We start from the raw sequence: 26,836 nt of genomic DNA, 5'->3' as shown, positions 1-26,836 counted from the left end.
TCCACTCTACCCCACTCCACTCTTCACCACTGCGTGCCACTTGATGCTACTCCACACCACTCTATGCCATGACACTCTACTGTACACCACTCCATTCTATGGCAGTCCACTCTATGCCGCTCAACTCAACTCTACGCCACTCTTCTCTATGCAACTCCACTCCACTCCTTTCTAAACCACTCCACTTTACTCTACACCATGCTTCTCCACTCCACACCACTCTACTCAATGCCACTCCGCTCTGTGCCACTCTACTCTATGCCTCTCCACTCAAATCAACACCACTCCAATCTACGGCACTCTGCTCCACACAGTGCAACGTTACGTCACTCTATGCCACTCCACTCCACACAATGCCATTTTACGCTTCTCCAGTTTATGCTGTTCCACACCAATCCACTCTCTGGCACTCTATGCCAAGCCACGCCACTCTATACCACTCTACTACGTTCCACACTAGCACTCTACTCTTCATCACTGCATTCTATGGCTCTCTCCAGAATTCCACGCCACTCTACACCACTCTACTCCACTCTACTCCACTATGCACCACTCCACTCCTCTTGACTTTACGCCACTCCACTCCACACAATGCCACCCTACAGCACACTGTGCCATTCCATTCCACACAGTGCCACTTTATGCCACTCCACTCTACACCACATCACTCCACACCTCTTCACTCTATAACACTCCACTCTATGCAGTTCCATTCTATGCCACTGCACTCTACACTTTCGCTTCACTCCACTCCATCCCTCTACTCTACACCATTCTAAACTATGCCACTCCTCTTGTCACCACTCCACTCTAGGCCACTCCATTCGATTCTATGCCACTCCAATCTACACCATTCTACTCTATGCAACTCTAGACTAGGCTACTCCATTCCACTTTACGCTACTACATGCCACTCTTCTCTACACCCCTTCTTGACTGCACTCTACCCCACTTCACTCTTCACCACTGCATGCCACTTTACACAACTCCACACCATTTTATGCCACTCCATGTCACTCCACTGTGCATCATTCCATTCTACTATATGCAACTCCACTCTACTTTACTCTACGCCACTCTATTTCATGCCACTCCACTTTACACCACTCCATTTTGCTCTCCAACACTCTTCCTCACTCCACACCTCTTCATTCTATGCAGCTCCACTCTTCTCCACACCGCTCCAGGCTACTCCATGCCACTCCACTCTATGCCACTCCATGTCATTCTACATCACTGTAGTCTACACCACTATTCTCTTCACTATGGCACTCTATGCCATTCCACTCTGCGCCTCTACACTCCACACCACTCCACACAGTGCCACTCTATAGCACTCCATTCTATGCCACACAACTCCACTCCATACCACGCTAAGCCAATCAATGCCACTCTAAGCCACTCCAATCTGCCACTCTACACTACTCTACTCTGTGCCTCTCCATTCCACTCTACCTCACCTTACCTTACTGTATGCTGCTCTATTCTTCACCACTCTACACCAATCTACTCATCTCTACACCTCTACACTCTATTGCACGCCACTCTATTCCACCCTACTTCACACCACTCTACTCTACGCCACTCGGCTCTATGCCACACCACTCTTTGCCCCTCCTTTCTAAACCACTTCACTTTACTCATCACCTCTGTACTCCACTTCACAACACTATACTCTACACCACTCCACTCTACTCCACACCACTCCACTCCACTCTGACACTCCACACCACTCGACCTCACTCTACCCCACTCTATGCCACCCTACTCTATACCACTCCACTCTGCACCACTTTATTCTACGGAATGGCACTCCACACCATGGCACTCCACTCCACGCTGCTCTACACCAATCAGCGGCACTCTAGGCCACTGTATGCCACTCCTCTTCACACCACTCTATGTCACTCCTCTCCACATCACTCCACCTTACGCCACTTCACTGTACACCACTCCAGTCTACGCCATTCTACTCTGTCATTGTACTCTATGCCACTCCTTTCTACACTACGCCACTCCATGCTACTCTTATCTGAGCCACTCTTCACCACATTATCCCACTCCACTCTGTGCCACTCTATCCCACTCCGCGCCACTCAACTGTACACCACTCCATTCTATTCAGTGCCACTCCACTTGATGCTACTCAACTCTACTCCTCTCTACTCCATGCCACACCACTCTACTTTATGCCACTCTTCTCTACCTCACACCACTGCACTGTACTCCACGTCACTCAACTCCTCTGTATGCAGCCCCATTCTACCTCATTCCACTTCACACTATCCCACTGTATGGCAATCCCCACCACTTTATGCCAATTAATGCCACTCTTCTCTATGCCACTCTACACCACTCCACTCCACACCACTCTACTATATGCGACTCCAAGCCACTCCACTCTACACCACCCTACTCTATGCCCCTCCATTTTACTCCGTCACCCTAAACCACTGTGTGCCCCTCTACTTTTTGCCACTCTTTGCCACTGTACTCCACGCCAATCTACTAAACTTTCCTCAAATCTACGCCTCTCCACTCTGCGCCATGCCACTCTATTCCACTTCACTGTACTCTACTCTATGCCACACCACTCTGTCACTGTTTTTTGTGCCACTCCACTTGACTGTGTCAAGCTACTCCACTGCCCGTCACCCTACTTTGTCACTCCACTCTATGCCACTACATACCACTCTACACCACTCTATCTCACTTTACCCCACTCCACTTTTCTCTATGCCACTCCATTCTATGCCACCCTACTCTACTCCACTAGACTATACCTTATGGCCCTGTGCAGCACTCCAACTACTCGTTACTCCACTCCATGGTACTCTAAGCTAATGAGTTCCACTCTGCGCCACTCCACTCTATGCCACTCTACACCACTTCACTCTACAGCACTCTGCTCTGTGCGACTCCATTCTACTCTATGGCACGCTACTCTCTGCCAGTTCATTCCACTCTGTCTTTATGCCTCTCTATGCTACTCTACTCTACTCTTGCCACTCTTCACGACTCTACACCACTTCACGCCACTCGACTCCACTCTACACAACTCTATGGCTCTTCACTGTACACCACGCCACTCTATTCCACTCCACTCTAAGCCACTCAACACCTCTCCAGTATATGCCATTCTACTCTATGCTTCTCCTCTCCATTTTCCACCACTCCACTCTACGCCACTTCATTCTACAGCACTCCACTCTATGCCATTGCACTCAACGCCACTCCATCTTACACCATTCTACACCATGCCACTCCACCTTATGCCACACTGTTCCATGCCATGCCAACCCACTCTGTGCCACTCCACTGTGTACCACTCCACCCAATGCCATGCCACTCTACAGTATGCTACTTCGCTCTACTCTATGCCTCTTTACTCTATGCAACTCTGCTCTTTTATGCCACTCCACTCTACTCCATGCCACTCTGCAGCACTCCACTTTATGCCATTTCACTCTATACCACTCTACTCTATGCCACTCTACTATACTCTACTCTATGCCACTCCACTTCACGCCTCTCCACTCCACACCAATCCATTTGGTGCCACTCTACAGCACTCCACTCTACATCACTCACTCTACACCACTCTACACTAAGCCACTATATTCTATGCCGCTGAACTCCAGTCTACACCACTCCCCTCTATGCCACTCCACTCTTCTCTACACCACTCCACTCTACTCTATGCTACACCACTCCACGCTAAGCAACTGTGTGTTACGCCACTATACTTTACCCCAGTCCACAACACTCTATTCAGTCTATTCTATGCCAATCTGCTTCATGCCAATCTGTGCCACTGAATTTCACTTTACTATAGGCCACCCTACTCTATGCCACCCCACTCTGTACCACTTCACTCAGTGCCACTCTGCGCTACTTCACTCTGCCTGACTCAACACCACTGAGCTCTACTCTATTTTAGCCTACTCTATACCACTCCACCCTATACCAATCTACTCTACATCACTCTACTTTACACCAATCTACTCAACTGTACCTTATGCCACTCCACTCCACTCTATGGCACTCTACACCACTCCACTCTGTCACTCTACTCCACTCTACACCACTCCACCGTACTTTGAGGTACTGTACTCTACATTACTCTACTCTACGCCACTCTATGTTCTGTACTCTACGCTACTCCACTCCACTTTGCGCCACTCTATTCTACATCACTCTATGCTACACTTCTCTACACCATGCCACTCTACTGCACTCCACTCTACTCTGTGCCACGCCACTCTCCACCACTCTATTCCACTCCACTTTATTCTATGCCACTCCACACTGCTCCATTCTGTGCCACTCTACACTGCCCTCCGCCACTCTACTCTGTCACTCCACTCTATACCTCTCTACTCTGCTCCATGTCGCTCTGACCTATGCCACTCTACTCTATGCCATTCTGCAGTCTCCTTACGCTAGGCTACTAACTTTTAGCCATGGCCGAAAGACATTGGCAGAGCCAATAGTTCTTGCATAAGTGAGACCTACAGGCTTGGCCAATGCTTGTTCACTTTACTGCTAGAAACCCTGCCTAATGCGCTGGTGTGATCACTGCTGACAATCTCGGATTAGATGGTCACTATTATATCACTAAGATTAGTTGCTTGGGATGATTTTCATTTAACATAAACAGTTCTTATTACAGAAGAGTTTGGAGACCCCAGCTCCTGTTGTCCTATTTAAGTGGCGTTTGTAATTTAATGTTGCTTTGTCATGCTCCCTACTTGGATAAAGAACGAGGTGACAGTGTTCAGCGGGATTTGGACATGATAGAAAGTTACTCACCATCCAACGTAATTCAACCGGGCCCTAATAATATTTGTGTGATGGTAAAAGAATGCAAATGCTGTAAAATCCAGTTATGAATTCCACCATGTTCTGGGCATGACTCCTTTATTTTATCTTCTGATAGATTTGGACAGAGACAGCCGATGGATCAGGAGCAGTAAATTTCCTGACAGGAATGGGTGGATTTTTGCAAATTGTGCTTGTAAGGAAATGCCTCCTTGGCATGGTTGCCCCCTGACTTTTTGCCTTTGCTGATGCTATGTTTACAATTGAAAGTGTGCTGAGGCCTGCTAACCAGGCCCCAGCACCAGTGTTCTTTCCCTAACCTATACTTTTGTATCCACAATTGGCAGACCCTGGCATCCAGATAAGTCCCTTGTAACTGGTACTTCTAGTACCAAGGGCCCTGATGCCAAGGAAGGTCTCTAAGGGATGCAGCATGTCTTATGCCACCCTGGAGACCTCTCACTCAGCACAGACACACTGCTTGCCAGCTTGTGTGTGCTAGTGAGGACAAAACGAGTAAGTCGACATGGCACTCCCCTCAGGGTGCCATGCCAGCCTCTCACTGCCTATGCAGTATAGGTAAGACACCCCTCTAGCAGGCCTTACAGCCCTAAGGCAGGGTGCACTATACCATAGGTGAGGGTACCAGTGCATGAGCATGGTACCCCTACAGTGTCTAAACAAAACCTTAGACATTGTAAGTGCAGGGTAGCCATAAGAGTATATGGTCTGGGAGTCTGTCCAACACGAACTCCACAGCACCATAATGGCTACACTGAAAACTGGGAAGTTTGGTATCAAACTTCTCAGAACAATAAATGCACACTGATGCCAGTGTACATTTTATTGTAAAATACACCACAGAGGGCACCTTAGAGGTGCCCCCTGAAACTTAACCGACTGTCTGTGTAGGCTGACTAGTTCCAGCAGCCTGCCACACCAGAGACATGTTGCTGGCCCCATGGGGAGAGTGCCTTTGTCACTCTGAGGCCAGTAACAAAGCCTGCACTGGGTGGAGATGCTAACACCTCCCCCAGGCAGGAGCTGTGACACCTGGCGGTGAGCCTCAAAGGCTCACCCCTTTGTCACAGCCCAGCAGGGCACTCCAGCTTAGTGGAGTTGCCCGCCCCCTCCGGCCACGGCCCCCACTTTTGGCGGCAAGGCTGGAGGGAACAAAGAAAGCAACAAGGAGGAGTCACTGGCCAGTCAGGACAGCCCCTAAGGTGTCCTGAGCTGAGGTGACTCTGACTTTTAGAAATCCTCCATCTTGCAGATGGAGGATTCCCCCAATAGGGTTAGGATTGTGACCCCCTCCCCTTGGGAGGAGGCACAAAGAGGGTGTACCCACCCTCAGGGCTAGTAGCCATTGGCTACTAACCCCCCAGACCTAAACACGCCCTTAAATTTAGTATTTAAGGGCTACCCTGAACCCTAGAAAATTAGATTCCTGCAACTACAAGAAGAAGGACTGCCTAGCTGAAAACCCCTGCAGCGGAAGACCAGAAGACGACAACTGCCTTGGCTCCAGAAACTCACCGGCCTGTCTCCTGCCTTCCAAAGATCCTGCTCCAGCGACGCCTTCCAAAGGGACCAGCGACCTCGACATCCTCTGAGGACTGCCCCTGCTTCGAAAAGACAAGAAACTCCCGAGGACAGCGGACCTGCTCCAAGAAAAGCTGCAACTTTGTTTCCAGCAGCTTTAAAGATCCCTGCAAGCTCCCCGCAAGAAGCGTGAGACTTGCAACACTGCACCCGGCGACCCCGACTCGGCTGGTGGCGATCCAACACCTCAGGAGGGACCCCAGGACTACTCTAAGACTGTGAGTACAAAAACCTGTCCCCCCTGAGCCCCCACAGCGCCGCCTGCAGAGGGAATCCCGAGGCTTCCCCTGACCGCGACTCTTTGAATCCTAAGTCCCGACACCTGGGAGAGACCCTGCACCCGCAGCCCCCAGGACCTGAAGGACCGGACTTTCACTGGAGGAGTGACCCCCAGGAGTCCCTCTCCCTTGATCAAGTGGAGGTTTCCCCGAGGAACCCCCCACTTGCCTGCCTGCAGCGCTGAAGAGATCCCGAGATCTCTCATAGACTAACATTGCGAACCCGACGCTTGTTTCTACACTGCACCCGGCCGCCCCCGCGCCGCTGAGGGTGAAATTTCTGTGTGGGCTTGTGTCCCCCCCGGTGCCCTACAAAACCCCCCTGGTCTGCCCTCCGAAGACGCGGGTACTTACCTGCAAGCAGACCGGAACCGGGGCACCCCCTTCTCTCCATTCTAGCCTATGTGTTTTGGGCACCACTTTGAACTCTGCACCTGACCGGCCCTGAGCTGCTGGTGTGGTGACTTTGGGGTTGCTCTGAACCCCCAACGGTGGGCTACCTTGGACCAAGAACTGAACCCTGTAAGTGTCTTACTTACCTGGTAAAACTAACAAATACTTACCTCCCCTAGGAACTGTGAAAATTGCACTAAGTGTCCACTTTTAAAACAGCTATTTGTGAATAACTTGAAAAGTATACATGCAATTTTGATGATTTGAAGTTCCTAAAGTACTTACCTGCAATACCTTTCGAATGAGCTATTACATGTAGAATTTGAACCTGTGGTTCTTAAAATAAACTAAGAAAAGATATTTTTCTATACAAAAACCTATTGGCTGGATTTGTCTCTGAGTGTGTGTACCTCATTTATTGTCTATGTGTATGTACAACAAATGCTTAACACTACTCCTTGGATAAGCCTACTGCTCGACCACACTACCACAAAATAGAGCATTAGTATTATCTATTTTTACCACTATTTTACCTCTAAGGGGAACCCTTGGACTCTGTGCATGCTATTCCTTACTTTGAAATAGCACATACAGAGCCAACTTCCTACATTGGTGGATCAGCGGTGGGGTACAAGACTTTGCATTTGCTGGACTACTCAGCCAATACCTGATCACACGACAAATTCCAAAATTGTCATTAGAAATTGATTTTTGCAATTTGAAAAATTTTCTAAATTCTTAAAAGACCTGCTAGGGCCTTGTGTTAGATCCTGTTTAGCATTTCTTTTAGAGTTTAAAAGTTTGTTAAAAGTTTGAATTAGATTCTAGAACCAGTTTTAGTTTCTTAAAAAGTATTCCAACTTTTAGAAGCATAATGTCTAGCACAGATGTGAATGTGGTGGAACTCGACACCACACCTTACCTCCATCTACAGATGAGAGAGCTAAGGTCACTCTGTAAACTAAAGAAAATAGCAATGGGCCCCAAACCTACCAAAGTACAGCTCCAGGAGCTTTTGGCAGAGTTTGAAAAGGCCAACCCCTCTGAAGATGGCAACTCAGAGGATGAAGATAGTGACTTGGAGGGAAATTCCCCCCCTCCAGTCCTACTTAGGGAGAGCAGGGCTTCTCAAGCCCTGACTCCACAAATAATAGTCAGAGATGCTGGTTCCCTCACAGGAGGGACCAACAACTCTGAAATCACTGAGGATAACTCCAGTGAAGAGGACATCCAGTTAGCCAGGATGGCCAAAAGATTGGCTTTGGAAAGACAGATCCTAGCCATAGAGAGGGAAAGACAAGAGATGGGCCTAGGACCCATCAATGGTGGCAGCAACATAAATAGGGTCAGAGATTCTCCTGACATGTTGAAAATCCCCAAAGGGATTGTAACTAAATATGAAGATGGTGATGACATCACCAAATGGTTCACAGCTTTGAGAGGGCTTGTGTAACCAGAAAAGTGAACAGATCTCACTGGGGTGCTCTCCTTTGGGAAATGTTCACAGGAAAGTGTAGGGATAGACTCCTCACACTCTCTGGACAAGATGCAGAATCTTATGACCTCATGAAGGGTACCCTGATTGAGGGCTTTGGATTCTCCACTGAGGAGTACAGGATTAGGTTCAGGGGGGCTCAAAAATCCTCGAGCCAGACCTGGGTTGACTTTGTTGACTACTCAGTGAAAACACTAGATGGTTGGATTCAAGGCAGTGGTGTAAGTAATTATGATGGGCTGTACAATTTATTTGTGAAAGAACACCTGTTAAGTAATTGTTTCAATGATAAACTGCATCAGCATCTGGTAGACCTAGGACCAATTTCTCCCCAAGAATTGGGAAAGAAGGCGGACCATTGGGTCAAGACAAGGGTGTCCAAGACTTCAACAGGGGGTGACCAAAAGAAAGGGGTCACAAAGACTCCCCAGCAGAAGGGTGATGAGACAACCAAAACTAAAAATAGTAAAGAGTCTTCTACAGGCCCCCAAAAACCTGCACAGGAGGGTGGGCCCAGAGCCTCTTCACAAAACAATGGGTACAAGGGTAAAAACTTTGATCCCAAAAAGGCCTGGTGTCATAGCTGTAAACAGCATGGACACCAAACTGGAGACAAGGCCTGTCCCAAGAAAGGTTCCACTCCAAACTCCCATCCAGGTAACACTGGTATGGCTAGTCTCCAAGTGGGATCAACAGTGTGCCCAGAGCAAATCAGGGTCCACACTGAAGCTACTCTAGTTTCTGAGGGTGGGGTGGATTTAGCCACACTAGCTGTCTGGCCGCCTAACATGCAAAAATACAGACAGCAACTCTTAATTAATGGGACTAGAATAGAGGGCCTGAGGGATACAGGTGCCAGTGTCACCATGGTGACAGAGAAACTGGTTTCCCCTGGCCAATACCTGACTGGAAAAACTTACACAGTCACCAACGCTGACAATCAGAGAAAAGTACATCCCATGGCAATGGTTACTTTAGAATGGGGAGGGGTCAATGGCCTGAAACAGGTGGTGGTCTCCTCAAATATCCCAGTGGACTGTCTGCTTGGAAATGACCTGGAGTCCTCAGCATGGGCTGAGGTAGAACTAAAAACCCATGCAGCAATGCTGGGTATCCCTGAACTGGTGTGTGTGAAAACAAGAGCACAATGCAAGGCACAGGGTGAAAAAGTAGAGCTGGAGTCTGGAAAAATGGCCCAACCTACCAAGAGAACAGGAAAGTCAGTTGGGAAACCAACTGCAACACAGCAAAAGAAAGGGAACCTCTCTTCTCAGGAAGAAGTTCTGCCCTCTGGGGGAACTGAGCCTTTGGAGCTTGAACCTTATCAGGTTGAGCTCTTAGGCCCAGGGGGACCCTCAAGGGAGGAGCTGTGTAAGGGACAAGAAACCTGTCCCTCTCTTGAAGGCCTTAGGCAGCAAGCTGCTGAAGAGTCCAAAGGCAAGAAAAATGGAACACATAGGGTCTATTGGGAAGATGGGCTCCTGTACACTGAGGCCAGAGACCCCAAACCTGGTGCCACTAGGAGAGTGGTAGTGCCTCAGCTGTTCAGAGAGTTCATCCTAACATTGGCCCATGACATTCCCCTTGCTGGACATTTGGGACAAACCAAGACGTGGGAGAGGTTAGTCAACCACTTCTACTGGCCCAATATGTCCAACATGGTTAAGGAGTTTTGCCTCTCCTGCCCCACCTGTCAAGCCAGTGGTAAGACAGGTGGGCATCCAAAGGCCCCCCTCATTCCACTTCCTGTGGTGGGGGTGCCCTTTGAAAGAGTGGGTGTGGACATAGTTGGTCCACTGGAACCTCCCACAGCCTCAGGAAATATGTATATCCTGGTAGTAGTGGATCATGCTACCAGGTATCCTGAAGCTATTCCCCTTAGGTCGACTACTGCCCCTGCAGTAGCCAAGGCCCTCATTGGTATCTTTACCAGAGTGGGTTTCCCTAAGGAGGTGGTGTCTGACAGAGGTACCAACTTCATGTCAGCATACCTAAAGCACATGTGGAATGAGTGTGGAGTGACTTATAAATTCACTACACCTTACCATCCACAAACTAATGGCTTAGTTGAGAGATTCAACAAGACATTAAAGGGCATGATCATGGGGCTCCCAGAAAAACTCAAAAGGAGATGGGATGTCCTCCTGCCATGTCTGCTTTTCGCTTACAGGGAGGTACCACAGAAGGGAGTAGGGTTCTCACCCTTTGAACTTCTGTTTGGTCATCCTGTAAGGGGACCACTTGCCCTTGTTAAAGAAGGCTGGGAGAGACCTCTCCATGAGCCTAAACAGGACATAGTGGACTATGTACTTGGCCTTCGCTCTAGAATGGCAGAGTACATGGAAAAGGCAACCAAAAACCTTGAGGCCAGCCAACAACTCCAGAAGTTTTGGTATGACCAAAAGGCTGCACTGGTTGAGTTCCAACCAGGGCAGAAGGTCTGGGTTCTGGAGCCTGTGGCTCCCAGGGCACTCCAGGACAAATGGAGTGGCCCTTACCCAGTGCTAGAGAGGAAGAGTCAGGTCACCTACCTGGTGGACCTGGGCACAAGCAGGAGCCCCAAGAGGGTGATCCATGTGAACCGCCTTAAGCTCTTCCATGACAGGGCTGATGTGAATCTGTTAATGGTAACAGATGAGGATCAGGAGGCAGAGAGTGAACCTCTCCCTGATCTTCTGTCATCAGACCCAAAAGATGGCACAGTAGATGGAGTGATCTACTCAGACACCCTCTCTGGCCAACAGCAGGCTGATTGTAGGAGAGTCCTACAACAGTTTCCTGAGCTTTTCTCCCTAACCCCTGGTCAGACACACCTGTGTACCCATGATGTGGACACAGGAGACAGCATGCCTGTCAAGAACAAAATCTTTAGACAGTCTGACCATGTTAAGGAAAGCATCAAGGTGGAAGTCCACAAGATGCTGGAATTGGGAGTCATTGAGCGCTCTGACAGCCCCTGGGCTAGCCCAGTGGTCTTAGTCCCCAAACCTCACACCACAGATGGAAAGAAAGAGATGAGGTTTTGTGTGGACTACAGAGGGCTCAATTCTGTCACCAAGACAGATGCTCATCCAATTCCAAGAGCTGATGAGCTCATTGATAAATTAGGTGCTGCCAAATTTCTAAGTACCTTTGACTTAACAGCAGGGTACTGGCAAATAAAAATGGCACCTGGAGCAAAAGAAAAGACAGCATTCTCCACACCTGATGGGCATTATCAGTTTACTGTTATGCCCTTTGGTTTAAAGAATGCCCCTGCCACCTTCCAAAGGTTGGTGAATCAAGTCCTTGCTGGCTTGGAGTCCTTTAGCACAGCTTATCTTGATGATATTGCTGTCTTTAGCTCCACCTGGCAGGATCACCTGGTCCACCTGAGGAAGGTTTTGAAGGCTCTGCAATCTGCAGGCCTCTCTATCAAGGCATCCAAATGCCAGATAGGGCAGGGAACTGTGGTTTACTTGGGACACCTTGTAGGTGGAGGCCAAGTTCAGCCACTCCAACCCAAGATCCAGACCATTCTGGACTGGGTAGCTCCAAAAACCCAGACTCAAGTCAGGGCATTCCTTGGCTTGACTGGGTACTACAGGAGGTTTGTGAAGGGATATGGATCCATTGTGACAGCCCTCACTGAGCTCACCTCCAAGAAAATGCCCAAGAAAGTGAACTGGACTGTGGACTGCCAACAGGCCTTTGACACCCTGAAACAAGCAATGTGCTCAGCACCAGTTCTCAAAGCTCCAGATTATTCTAAGCAGTTCATTGTGCAGACTGATGCCTCTGAACATGGGATAGGGGCAGTTTTGTCCCAAACAAATGATGATGGCCTTGACCAGCCTGTTGCTTTCATTAGCAGGAGGTTACTCCCCAGGGAGCAGCGTTGGAGTGCCATTGAGAGGGAGGCCTTTGCTGTGGTTTGGTCCCTGAAGAAGCTGAGACCATACCTCTTTGGGACTCACTTCCTAGTTCAAACTGACCACAGACCTCTCAAATGGCTGATGCAAATGAAAGGTGAAAATCCTAAACTGTTGAGGTGGTCCATCTCCCTACAGGGAATGGACTTTATAGTGGAACACAGACCTGGGACTGCCCATGCCAATGCAGATGGCCTTTCCAGGTTCTTCCACTTAGAAAATGAAGACTCTCTTGGGAAAGGTTAGTCTCATCCTCTTTCGTTTGGGGGGGGGTTGTGTAAGGAAATGCCTCCTTGGCATGGTTGCCCCCTGACTTTTTGCCTTTGCTGATGCTATGTTTACAATTGAAAGTGTGCTGAGGCCTGCTAACCAGGCCCCAGCACCAGTGTTCTTTCCCTAACCTATACTTTTGTATCCACAATTGGCAGACCCTGGCATCCAGATAAGTCCCTTGTAACTGGTACTTCTAGTACCAAGGGCCCTGATGCCAAGGAAGGTCTCTAAGGGATGCAGCATGTCTTATGCCACCCTGGAGACCTCTCACTCAGCACAGACACACTGCTTGCCAGCTTGTGTGTGCTAGTGAGGACAAAACGAGTAAGTCGACATGGCACTCCCCTCAGGGTGCCATGCCAGCCTCTCACTGCCTATGCAGTATAGGTAAGACACCCCTCTAGCAGGCCTTACAGCCCTAAGGCAGGGTGCACTATACCATAGGTGAGGGTACCAGTGCATGAGCATGGTACCCCTACAGTGTCTAAACAAAACCTTAGACATTGTAAGTGCAGGGTAGCCATAAGAGTATATGGTCTGGGAGTCTGTCCAACACGAACTCCACAGCACCATAATGGCTACACTGAAAACTGGGAAGTTTGGTATCAAACTTCTCAGAACAATAAATGCACACTGATGCCAGTGTACATTTTATTGTAAAATACACCACAGAGGGCACCTTAGAGGTGCCCCCTGAAACTTAACCGACTGTCTGTGTAGGCTGACTAGTTCCAGCAGCCTGCCACACCAGAGACATGTTGCTGGCCCCATGGGGAGAGTGCCTTTGTCACTCTGAGGCCAGTAACAAAGCCTGCACTGGGTGGAGATGCTAACACCTCCCCCAGGCAGGAGCTGTGACACCTGGCGGTGAGCCTCAAAGGCTCACCCCTTTGTCACAGCCCAGCAGGGCACTCCAGCTTAGTGGAGTTGCCCGCCCCCTCCGGCCACGGCCCCCACTTTTGGCGGCAAGGCTGGAGGGAACAAAGAAAGCAACAAGGAGGAGTCACTGGCCAGTCAGGACAGCCCCTAAGGTGTCCTGAGCTGAGGTGACTCTGACTTTTAGAAATCCTCCATCTTGCAGATGGAGGATTCCCCCAATAGGGTTAGGATTGTGACCCCCTCCCCTTGGGAGGAGGCACAAAGAGGGTGTACCCACCCTCAGGGCTAGTAGCCATTGGCTACTAACCCCCCAGACCTAAACACGCCCTTAAATTTAGTATTTAAGGGCTACCCTGAACCCTAGAAAATTAGATTCCTGCAACTACAAGAAGAAGGACTGCCTAGCTGAAAACCCCTGCAGCGGAAGACCAGAAGACGACAACTGCCTTGGCTCCAGAAACTCACCGGCCTGTCTCCTGCCTTCCAAAGATCCTGCTCCAGCGACGCCTTCCAAAGGGACCAGCGACCTCGACATCCTCTGAGGACTGCCCCTGCTTCGAAAAGACAAGAAACTCCCGAGGACAGCGGACCTGCTCCAAGAAAAGCTGCAACTTTGTTTCCAGCAGCTTTAAAGATCCCTGCAAGCTCCCCGCAAGAAGCGTGAGACTTGCAACACTGCACCCGGCGACCCCGACTCGGCTGGTGGCGATCCAACACCTCAGGAGGGACCCCAGGACTACTCTAAGACTGTGAGTACAAAAACCTGTCCCCCCTGAGCCCCCACAGCGCCGCCTGCAGAGGGAATCCCGAGGCTTCCCCTGACCGCGACTCTTTGAATCCTAAGTCCCGACACCTGGGAGAGACCCTGCACCCGCAGCCCCCAGGACCTGAAGGACCGGACTTTCACTGGAGGAGTGACCCCCAGGAGTCCCTCTCCCTTGATCAAGTGGAGGTTTCCCCGAGGAACCCCCCACTTGCCTGCCTGCAGCGCTGAAGAGATCCCGAGATCTCTCATAGACTAACATTGCGAACCCGACGCTTGTTTCTACACTGCACCCGGCCGCCCCCGCGCCGCTGAGGGTGAAATTTCTGTGTGGGCTTGTGTCCCCCCCGGTGCCCTACAAAACCCCCCTGGTCTGCCCTCCGAAGACGCGGGTACTTACCTGCAAGCAGACCGGAACCGGGGCACCCCCTTCTCTCCATTCTAGCCTATGTGTTTTGGGCACCACTTTGAACTCTGCACCTGACCGGCCCTGAGCTGCTGGTGTGGTGACTTTGGGGTTGCTCTGAACCCCCAACGGTGGGCTACCTTGGACCAAGAACTGAACCCTGTAAGTGTCTTACTTACCTGGTAAAACTAACAAATACTTACCTCCCCTAGGAACTGTGAAAATTGCACTAAGTGTCCACTTTTAAAACAGCTATTTGTGAATAACTTGAAAAGTATACATGCAATTTTGATGATTTGAAGTTCCTAAAGTACTTACCTGCAATACCTTTCGAATGAGCTATTACATGTAGAATTTGAACCTGTGGTTCTTAAAATAAACTAAGAAAAGATATTTTTCTATACAAAAACCTATTGGCTGGATTTGTCTCTGAGTGTGTGTACCTCATTTATTGTCTATGTGTATGTACAACAAATGCTTAACACTACTCCTTGGATAAGCCTACTGCTCGACCACACTACCACAAAATAGAGCATTAGTATTATCTATTTTTACCACTATTTTACCTCTAAGGGGAACCCTTGGACTCTGTGCATGCTATTCCTTACTTTGAAATAGCACATACAGAGCCAACTTCCTACAGTGCTCTTTGGCTACACTGGATTCAGGCGAGTATATGTGGTGAAGCAACAAATGCACATTCATACACTAACACGAATATGAAAATATGTGTATATCCTTTGAAAAATTGGTGGGTAGCATGACATTAATGTTTGTAGTCAAGCTCACAAAAGTTATTGTGTTCCCTAGATTAACAAACACCTTCATCTATCCCTCTGTGCTTGCTGATGACATGTTGCATGATGTCGTCATTGGCCTACTTCCTAAATCAAGTGATTGTTTAGAACGATCACCAACGAAGCATGGAAATTCACTACATATAAATATTTCTCATACATATTCATTTTAGTTGTATGGAAACCCTTACTCGATTTTAGTATGGATTCGGTCATTGACACAGGCCCTAATGATCACTGACATTAATCGCCACATCACCATTAAGTATCATTGCAATCAACATACTGAAAAAGCTCTTGCTCAAAGGTCCAGTGTGCCTTTCTTTAATGCAGAATGGCTCATTTTACCAAGGGTTTAATACAATAACAATGTGTTCATATTTTAACAAAACAACAAGTAAAAAATCTATATTTGTAGCACCACAACAATGACTAAACATAGTTTCATGAAGTTTGAAAGGGATTGGCCCAAGAAACGTGGTTGAGAATTTCTATGGAGATAGGTGCATTTTTTTTTTTCTTTTAATATTCTTTAAATTGCTTTATTTGTATTTTACTTTTCATCTGATGTCACTAAATCCAGCATATGTCAGAGCACTTTATCTGAAATTGGTGGAGGAAATGACAATGAGTTTTTGATACCTGGATTATTTATGGATATGACAACACAATACAGCACAATTACATCATAAGATAAATAGCATGAAAAATGTACAATGAGTGGCAGGAGAACAATAGGTCAGAGGATAGAGGATTGTTAAAGCAAATGCAAATTAGACAGTGAGGAAAATATGGTTTCCCACCTTACATTGAGGATCTGGTGTGACAGCACTAATCTTAAATGGATGGGCCAAGCATTTCAGATTTTTGGGAGATTGAAAATGAATGCACGAAAGCCTTCAGTTTTATGATGCAAAGTGTCTAGTGCCGTGGTCGGGACTGACTTCTCCGAATTCTCTGTTTGATAGACAACTCCGTTTTCTGTGCGAAGTAGATGAAGACATTAAGGTGGATGGACTTGTACATGAGGCAGGCTATCTTAAAACTGATATTTTAGGGATATCCATTTTGTAGCAGAAATATATAGGGAGAGTGTGCAATTTTTTTTGTATTGATGATGATCACCTTACTAGTGGGGTGAAAGAATTCCTGGAGAAGACCTAGATGCTACTGTGATGCGTCTCGTGCTCCACTCTAATGGAATATCACCAGAGCTATATGATGAACTTGAAGTCCTGTAGAGGCATTGAAAGTTTGAAGTTGTTTGGTATCTTAGTTGAAATTTGGCACTGTCAGCAGTTTCTTTAATGTGGCAGTAAAGGTTGCAGGATTCATCAAGAATGATGTTGAGAGGTTTTGCAGAGGTTACAATATTGAGGAAGACGTTCAATGCTTTAAAGATTTCAGGCTATTCAAGCGGTGGACCCTGTTACCTGTATCTTGCAGAACAAATTTCGATATCACCTGCATTTCCACTACACAAAGCAAGCCCCCGGCAAGACTGGACATCCAGAAGTAACACAAAGAGAGGAGAAACACCAAGCCTCCTCTAACTTAGGACCTAGACTCCAGTTCTGGTCTTACACAAAATTCCTTGTGTCCCTCCAACAATTATGGCCATGCACTGGACAAGCTAACTGTCCACATACCAGTCACCTCTTGCCCACACCCTCATGGCACATGATGAAATACTGTATTCTCCACCAGCAATTTACTATGCCAGGGCAATGTGACCCATTATAGTTCTTGTGTTATGGATTTTCCAGCGCTCCATGTGTTCAAACTCCTCCTATTTGTGGGTGTCCCCTATAGGTGTATATGCTATATAGTTTAACAGTGTGCTCAAAATTATCTTCTGTGAGTTATGCAAAACTCCTGTTGCGTCATTGTTGAACTTTGTAAATTATCCTTCATCTCCAGGTATGAATGTCATCTCACTGTGTAGAGCCACCTCTTGTTGTTCATGATTATATTTACCACAATTAGAATCCCCCAAATTAAATTAGTATTAATCACCCAACTCATTGGTACTCATTTTATCCATACTTGAAGGATGAACAGCTAAGTCACCTTTGTTGCTTTCTAATGCACCTTCCAGCAAAGCTACCTTACCAGCTTTAATGAGCTTGCCAAACAACAAGATATCTTCATAAAATGACACTCTGGTCTTGCTGGCAGTCCTTTCAGTCTGCCTGTATTACTATAGAAGGGTGTTTGTAGGCGAGTGAGTAAATGAATGTGTTAATGTGTTTGTTGGAAAATGGGTTATTGGTAAGGGCAGGTATGCACCTATACTTAGCAATAGGCCTCGGTCAAAAGTTTACCTTAGGACATAGTCGTTTTTCTGAAGATTTTCTTCAGCGGGACGAACCTGCCAGTCCAATCTGACCTCCTGGAACTCTTCTTCGGATACGTGTCGCGGGAGCCCTCGTGGAGATTTTTACCTTCGGACTTAGTCGTTTTTTCAAGTAGAAAATCCTTCGACCGGGGCAAACCTGGATCTTGATCCGACGTCCTTGGAGCCCTCCACGGATACGCTGGCTGGGAGGTCCCGGTCAACTTCCTACGTTCGGACTTAGTCTCTTTTTGGGAGATTTTCTTCACTGGGATGAACCTGCAAGTCAAGCTGGGTCTCGGTTGAGGCAAGCCGGCTAGAGTTGCTGCGGCGGGTTGGTCCCTCTATGGAGCTTTTTTTCAAAAGTTCTCCAAACTTCTGGATCTTCTTCCAGATGTTCCTTTAAGGTTCTTTTGGGGTCCACAGCTCACCCCAAGGTTCCAGAGCTCTGAGATGATCCTTGGGAGTGTGGACTACAACTCCCAGAATGCACCTGGCGCAAACTCCTTTTTGGCCACTGGACGGTGGTCAGCTGGTTGGTTTCTTCAGGAGTTGGTGCAGGGGACTCTGGTTAGCAATTTTTCACCTGTAGCAAACAGGGAGTCCCTCCCTGAACCAGTTGAAGCCAGGCAAAGTCCTTCTTGTGGTGAATCCCAAGTGTGCAGCTGGTGAAGTCCTTCAGAGTGCAGGGTCCAGCAGGGCAGTCCTTCTTCTCCTGTAGTTCTTCCTTGTTGGAATCTGATGGGGATCTGAGGTATGGGTGCAGGTCTGCCAGTTTTATCCCTGCTCCTGGGTGAAAAACGGGGGGGTCCTGGTTCTCCAATCAGGGGCAGGGTCCTTCCCCCTGTGATGACCACTTCCTGGGAAGTGTGGCAAAAATCAATCCCAGGGAGCAACATTCCTCAAAAATCCATCATGGCTGAAAGTGATTTTTGGAGGTTACATCTGGCTGAGCCCACACACTGGTGTGGCTAAAAATCCTAAACATCCCCCCCCCCTCCTGCCCTCTCCTAATCTAATCAAGGGGGCACCTAACTGTCTGGGTTTTCAGGATGTGGGGGTGTTGCTGGGTTCCTCCAAATGTCCTTCTCTGCCTTTGAAGACCAGTTTGACAGCCCTCCCCCTTCCTGCCTCACCACCTGCTGAGGGAAGATCTCCTCCCACAGGCACATCTCTTTGTGTGAAGCCAGGCCACTTCACACCTCATCAAAGCAGCCTTGCCAGGCTGCCAGAGGCTGGCCAATCAGAGCACAGCAGCAAAAAAACGACAGGGCTGAAGTTGGCAACTTTTCAGGTAAAGTTTAAAACTCTTTACCTGAACAAGTTATATTAAATCCCACAACTTGAATTTGTGGGATTTATTATAACAATTAATTTGATACCAAACTCTTGGTATCTGTTACTTAAGGGGACTTTTAAAATTAACATAAAGTCTCCCCATTCTAGCCTATGGAGGCCATTCACTACAATGAGGGAAAAACGAATTTGGCTGTTTCACCTCACCAGGGCTCATAAAACTATTTATATAAGGTCCCTGCTTATAGTTACATGGCACCCAGCCCTAGGGGCACATAGGGCACACCTTAGGGGTGACGTATATGTACAAATAAGGTAGTTTAAGACTTTGGAACTACTTTTAATTCCAAAGTCGAATTTGCATGTAACTTTAATTTAAAAGCAGCCAGCAAGGCAGGCCTGCCTTTAAAATGACACTGGGCACCTCAGCAGTGCACCTATGGGGGCACTAACTATGCTGGGGTCCCTAAACCTCCATGCCCTACAATATACTTGGGACTTATAGGTAGGTTAACTTTGCCAATTATAATTAGCCTAATTTGCATATCCACTTTGCACAGAGCACTGACCCTGGGACTGGAAAGCAGTACCCAGGGCACAGCCAAGAGTCAGTAACCACCAGTACCTGTCCAAAAAGTTTGGGGGTGACCAGGGCAAAAAGGAGGACGTTCCTACAGTGTCTGTATGTTTCACTGTGTCTGTGTGTATATGTGTGTGTGCCCACATTGCACTCATTAAAAGAGTGATAGATGTCAAACTGAATCTTAGAATTTAGCAAAAACAAAATTACAGTCTGTCTTTACAAATTTATTGTAGAACTAATCAAACTGGCTATAGTGAAATATAGGTAGAATCTTACACCACTCCGAATTATATATTCATAAATTATGGGTGAGTATTTGTAAAAAGCATGTGCATCTCAAAAAAAGATGCTTGTCCAGTTATGGTGTAAACGTTAGTAATTCCAATCAGGAAAACTGGGCTCCACTTCTGTTGTGACAGTTGCAATGGACGGTGTTACTGGTCTTTCCCATGGTGTATGCTTGTGTTAAGGTGAATCGTCGCCAGGGTCGGACTGGCCTCAAAGGCAATCAGGCAGTTTGCTATGGGCTGGTCTGAAGGGTCAGTGCGTGGGACTGTTTTGTGGCACTGGACTGGTTTTAACTTTTGATTTCCCTGATTTTAAAACGAACATCGTCCGTAGTGAGCTCAAATCCATGCAGTCTGAAATACCTTGCAAAACACTTACACAGCATGTCTTTCCAAGTTCAAAACTGCCTTAATTTGCAAACATTGGTCCCTGCTTCAGCTATCTAAATCACTAATGGGGCAACTTTTATTTTGGGACCTGTAGCTATTTTCTGTCCGTCAGACCCTGCTTGTCACCCCGTTCATATGGTACATGTTTCAGCTACCCAACCCTAATTTGAGTAGTCAATACATTCCAAATTGCCCTTGATGGATCAGGAGCAGGTGCTGGTCCTTTTCAACACAATGATGAGAGAAAAGCAAGAGCAGAGGTACCAAGAACGGACACGTTTGCACCACAACTCTCACAAAGACAGGAGTTAGACTTCCATTTGTAACATACATAAGAGGGTACACTACCAGAAAATTGTGAGTTGTGCAACAGTTTTGTAGCCAGAATATCAACTACAAAGAAATCATGAGGGTAACAATATATAGGCAAGTACTGATTATAGTTGTATGTGTATGATGAAAATACATATCTTCAAGGTGCATATGTGTGGATATATGAGTAGTAAATGTATACATGCCTTTATGTACTTACCTTTACAATATTTTTGTATGATGATAATTTTGTGACATACAGCAGTGTAAGAGTAGAAAAAAGAGAAAATGGAGGCATGGTTGAGATGATTTAATATTCAAGCATTATAAATACAAGGAAGATGACCAAATTTCAGTGGAGCTTAACTTCTGGAAAAGAGGTTGTAAGATGTGACCAGGAGGGTTTCATAACAGGGCGGCACATATATGGATCAACTTTCTAGCTAGGCTATTCACGAAGGATCTTCAAAGCCCTGGGAGAGTCACGAGAGACTTTGTAGTGTGAGAACAAAGACAAACTTGAAACTACGATGTACCTACCATGTGAACAGGCAAATAGTGTGAGGTGGTAGTGTTTTTATGTATGTGAAGTTTGAGTGTTTGTTAGCTCACATGTTTATGTGTGACTAATGATTTTATTTACCTTTTTTCAAAACAACTGCAGTACATTCTTTGCCTGCCAAACATTCTATTTTTGTGTAAAACACAATAACTGCGAAAATATGTGAAACTAAAACTGAAATTGGTTTGTTCTGCACTGAGTGATCTTGCCTAGAAGTAACATGCTCATTCTTTTTCTAGGATTACTAAGAGATATTTGAATTTTGACCCTGCTTGTCCTGAGGAGATTGGTACATTGAAAATTACAGGAGTTTGCTATCTTGGAAGCAAGTTAACTTTCACTTTTGCACATGATAAGATTACGATTGAGCAGACATCGCTCTTTGGGCCTCGGAGCCCTGCCTTAGAGGCTGTGCTACCTGGATCTGGGCAGTGCTTTCCATTGGTCAGAGGTATGTTGTCTCCTAACTTCAATAGTATATTCAATGTCCACTACATGTGCACCCCTGAATTAGTCCTCTTACCCATATTTTCATTGTATTTTATTCCACTGGTAAAGTTGATCCGCTCTCCCTGCTTACCATGTCATGCAGTATGCCAGTCTAGCGAGGTCAACAGGACTTGATCTTTGCCAGATTTTTAGGATAACCACTGGCTACCTAAATGAGATCAGTTTGCATACATTCTAAGCAAATCGTATGTGATTATCCTACAGATCTGTCTTGGATTCAGCCCTACAGGACTTATGTTACTCAAAAGCATCTAATTCATTCAATGGACTAAACTTAACTAAAAGACAACATGCAGAATAATGTGTACATATGTGAAATAATGAATAAAGCAAGTGTAAATCACGTAAGCAGTAAGCAGTAGTTCTGCTGGTTAAAGATTACCAAGTCATTAAGGCATATAAATGATGATGACACTCCATCATCAATTCCCCACTCTAATCTTTCTGGGAGAAATTCCAAAAAAACACCCACCAGAAACAGTCCACTCTCTGCTGCTCTTTATATCAACGTCCCTCCTACTCATCCAACTCATAATAGATCTAACACTGTAGTTCCTCCATCTTTCTTTCTTCCCCCTTTCTTTTCACTACCATGCCTGCCATCAGCTGTATTCTTTTCACCTTTCTTGTATAAGCCTTTCTCTCTCTTCATCAACTTAAATGTATATATCATCAAAAACAGACAAATTACACAGATTCCAATAGTCAATACGGGCCTTAATATAGAGACTAAAAGTCCACTACCAAGCTCACTAAGGCAGCTACCTACAGCAGAAAAGCCTTTCCCAATTGCTTCCCAAGCACCTGTCTCTTTCATCTTCGTTGATCCTTTTGACAGATCTGTGTTATTCTCTGCTTACTTGTTGATCTTCTTGCTCTTATCTGCTACATAAGTGCAGCATTGCTGGATGTGCAAAACTTTACAAACTATGCCCACTTTTACCAGCAGAATTTCAAGAGCAGTCCTGTTTTGAAGAACCATGGCTCTAATGCTACTAATTCTGAATTTTTGACATCTATCGCACCTGCAGTTTTAGCCTCCAGCCTGTCACCTAAAGTGGACAACTTTCTAATTTTCACATAATTCAATATCACACCTACAGAAAAAAATCATAGTACCAAAAATATCACCCACCACTTCTGATCCACTTCGAAAAGAGCTCCCATGTGCAACTTTACTCCTGTCTTCTACATTCTCTACATGATACTAACCCAATGTAACAACTACCCGCCAATTAAATGGAAGCTGAACATGAGCATTAGTCCTACATATGTAATACAAAAAAATATGCAATAGTCCTGCATATGTAATACACCCCACGCACCACAGATTCTCTTCCACCCAAAATATACTAATTTTTTTAATTGTACTCCCTGTACACACTTACTCCATCCTACCTCTAGCGGATTCTTAACTTGTCGTTTCACTCATATGAAGCACAACGTCCCTTCCTATACCATATCGAGACTCCATCTTGGATACCCCTGCATCCTTTAACTCCTGTTCTTACTTCTCCCAACTAGTAGCCTTGCTATTTGAATTTTTATTATCCTGCTCCTATCTTGCCTCCAGTTCTTCTATAAAATCCTTTTTATCCATGTTCATTTTACAAGTAAGATTCTCTTTGTTATAGGGCAATATATTCTCACCATCCAGAAAGTATTGCCATTCATGTACACATGCAACTGCAGCATTCAGAATATTTGCCCTAACCATAGGTTGTTTGTGGATGGGCTTGTCAACATTTGAAAAATGATAATCTAAACTACCTTGTCTATAAAACAAACCAGTGATAATGCTACAAGTTTGGAGGTGTGTTATTAAATTCAGTGATATTTCTTACCAACAGCAACTGATGCTGGCAAATACATAGCACTCTTTAACATCTATTAACTTTGAATAACTATGCAATAGTTTGAATAAACTGTTATTTGAAATATTTCCCTTCAATCTTTTACTTTGCAAAAGCTCTATGTAAAAGATATGCTGCTCTTTCATCAATTAAAACATGCTCTACATTACATTGCTCTACTTCAGGAGTAAGGGTTGGGTGGCAAGTCATTCTTCAGGGGAACTCAAGCTTATTAGCAAGAATACCATTAAAGTGATAGAAATGGATGATACTATGGCCACTGTTGCTCTCACCTGATTCTGTGAAAGGGTCCACATCGTTTCTTGTTAATCAAAAGGAAAAGAAAATTCAAACATCACAAATAGTATAAACAAGTAGCCCACAGATGCCTTCTTGCCTGACTGAAGTTGCAAAACTGTTGACTTGTTCATGACAAATTGTCTATGATTAATATCAAGTTCAGCTGGTTTAAAGTCAATCCCTACTCCTACATCAGTCTTCTTCTAAAGGGACACCTCTACTCTTCTACAGGAGCATTGGCCCTAAAGGTCATCAGAAAGTTAAATCCAAGGGTTTAGTCATTCACAAATCAAAATTCTATCAAAGTCACAATATGGCAGCTTTAATCATGGAGGTTTCTCAAAAACAGTATGTCAGTCATCAGTCTCATGTATTCTGAAGTCATCTCCACTCTCTGCAAAGTATGTCTACTCCGGAGTGTCTTTGCCTAGCCTCCTGTGGTCTGACTGTTGGCTGTTCAGTGTCACTATCATTCTGGTCACTGGTCTCTGTCTCACATCAATCTCCTCTTTTTGGCCACCATTCTTTTCTTGGCCTCCCCCTGGTCTCACTACTTGTGCGTTCTCCAAGCCCAGAGTCTGCGCTTACAGCTTCTTCAGCTTAGGTCACTTTGGGCACTCGTCTCTCATTCACCACAGGCCCTGCACTTGCCTCAGGTTGGATTTGGAGATACTTGAGTGCACTGTTCATCTTCTCACTCTCAAGTTGCACTGGATTTGGCCTTTGGACATTAGTAGTGGCTGTCACCACAATTTTTCCAGTTTGTCTCACTGTCCGAGTATGTGAGGCATGAATCCAGTTTGGAAGGCCTCCACATTTAACAGCAGCATTCATAATCAAAATCATGTGATAGGGCTACGCCATCTGAGATCTAGGTATGACTTTCTCATGTGCTTCTTTACCAAAACCCAGTCACCAGGACTGATGATGTGGCGCTGCTCCTGCCTTGGGAGTGGTGTCGCCAATATTATCTGATGAGGGACAGAACACACCGAATCAGCCAGGCCTTGGTAGTAGTCAAGAACTATGTCATCTGTAATATTTACAGTTGCAGTGCAGTTGCAGACACAAAAGGTAGTGTTATAGCTTAGCCCATGAGAATCTCTTAAGGGGACAGCCCTCTCCTCCAATCTGGAATAGTTCTCAGGTTCATCATCACCAACTGAAGGGCACCAGGCAAATTAGATGTACAGACTTTAGCTAGATGGGATATCAACATCCAGTTAATCTGCTTCATAATGGCTAAAGCCTCAACCTACAGTTAAAAAGTCTTATTCACCTGTACAGCTGGGCACAAATGGTTCATTACTTCATTCTTGAACTGACTGTTACAATCTGATTCAAGAGAAACCAGGATCCCACATTGGGGAATCAACTCTTTGAGCAATAATTTGGCCATAACAAAACTGCCATTCCTCCTTGTGGGGTATGCCTTCACCCATTTGGAAAAGACAGACCATAACAAAATGTAACAGAGGCCATTACAAACAGGCATCTCAACAAAATCGAGCTACGTGCCATTAAAAGGACCACCTGACCTCCCTATTTGACTGGTGAGGACAGAGGTTCTTCTGCCTGCATGTAAGTGTTCGCACATGACACACCTTTGACATAACTCAGCTGCAATGACATGGGATCGAGGGTGAAAGCAATATGTACAAAAGATATGAATCAGAGCGCTTCAACCTATATGTGTAGCACCATGAAAATAATATGCAATGGGGGACAACATCTAAACAGGTAACACAGGACGACCATCTACAGAGACGCAGATTTCATACTCATTCATAGTATACCCTGCTCTGTACCATCACTGTTGTTCATATTCTGGTGCTCCTTCCTGCAGTTTCTTCACCTCTTTCTACATATTAGCAACAGTGAGCAAAAGACTTAAGGAAGTGCAATGCTCTGATATATTTGAAAAATCCCCATTCAGGTGCGAGACCAAAGAATGCAATACCTGGCTATCTCTTCCACTTGCTCATTTCCTGAAGTCGTCCAAATCATTTCCACTCTTGTATGCTGCGCACGTCAGCCGGCATCTCCAATGCATCCAAAAGTTCCATGACATAATGTTCATTACAGATGGGGGAACCAGATGAGATCATGAAACTCAGCTGTGACCACAACTGTCCAAAGTCGTGGACCACACCAAGCCGGTGCAAACTATCAGTGTAGATGGTGACTCTTGAATTGTCCAAAATACAGCTGGCTTTAGTAAGAAAAAACAGTTCAGCCACCTATGTAGAGGTTCCGTTGCAAAAACAGGAGGCCTCCATCACCCCTTCCAAGGTGCTTTCAAAAATTCTCTTTCATTTCTCAAGCAAGAGCCGTCTGCATATAATCGTGCTCTTTCAGAGAGGCATCTTGAATGATGGGCCTCTGTTTAGTACCCAACTCAGTAACATCCAAGTCATGGTCTACCCCATCAGTGTTTTCATCCATAACAGGCAATGGTACCAGTGTGGCTGGATTAAGATATGAGCATCTCTTCAGTGTAATGTTTTCTGCGGCAAGAATAATTTGCTCATATTTAGTAAGGTGACTATTGGTGATGTGCTGAGTTCAAGTACAGGTTAAGAAGATCACCACAGAGTCGGTCACCTTCACTGGAAAGGGTACCCCATTACAATGCCTTCACATTGTTGAATGCTGACACTAACTGCAGCCACCTCCTTTAGGCAACTCAGTAATGCTGCAGCCACTAGGTCAAAAGGGGCTGAAAAAAGGCAATGCAGCATTTGAAGTTCCATACATCTGCATCTGAGGGGAGCACTCTTCCCTGTCAGA

The 26,836-nt window shown here is 46.1% G+C and overlaps 1 protein-coding gene across 2 annotated transcripts in view; it reads left to right on the top strand.

The window, feature by feature from the left end:
- PGGHG (protein-glucosylgalactosylhydroxylysine glucosidase) overlaps positions 1-26,836 on the top strand; it is a 215,175-nt gene that overhangs the window by 177,760 nt on the left and 10,579 nt on the right. The window contains exons 12-14 of one of the 2 annotated variants that reach the window (XM_069223060.1): positions 4,940-5,016; positions 15,469-15,489; positions 21,623-21,834. In XM_069223060.1, the coding sequence (XP_069079161.1) occupies positions 4,940-5,016; positions 15,469-15,489; positions 21,623-21,834 (310 nt within the window). Of the gene's footprint in view, positions 1-4,939; positions 5,017-15,468; positions 15,490-21,622; positions 21,835-26,836 lie in introns of those variants that run through there. The other variant, XR_011201384.1, reaches the window with a different exon arrangement.

The sequence above is a fragment of the Pleurodeles waltl genome, chromosome 3_1 (assembly GCF_031143425.1).
Source record: "Pleurodeles waltl isolate 20211129_DDA chromosome 3_1, aPleWal1.hap1.20221129, whole genome shotgun sequence".
NCBI lineage: Eukaryota > Metazoa > Chordata > Amphibia > Caudata > Salamandridae > Pleurodeles > Pleurodeles waltl.
This window is presented reverse-complemented; position numbering and strand designations above follow the sequence as displayed.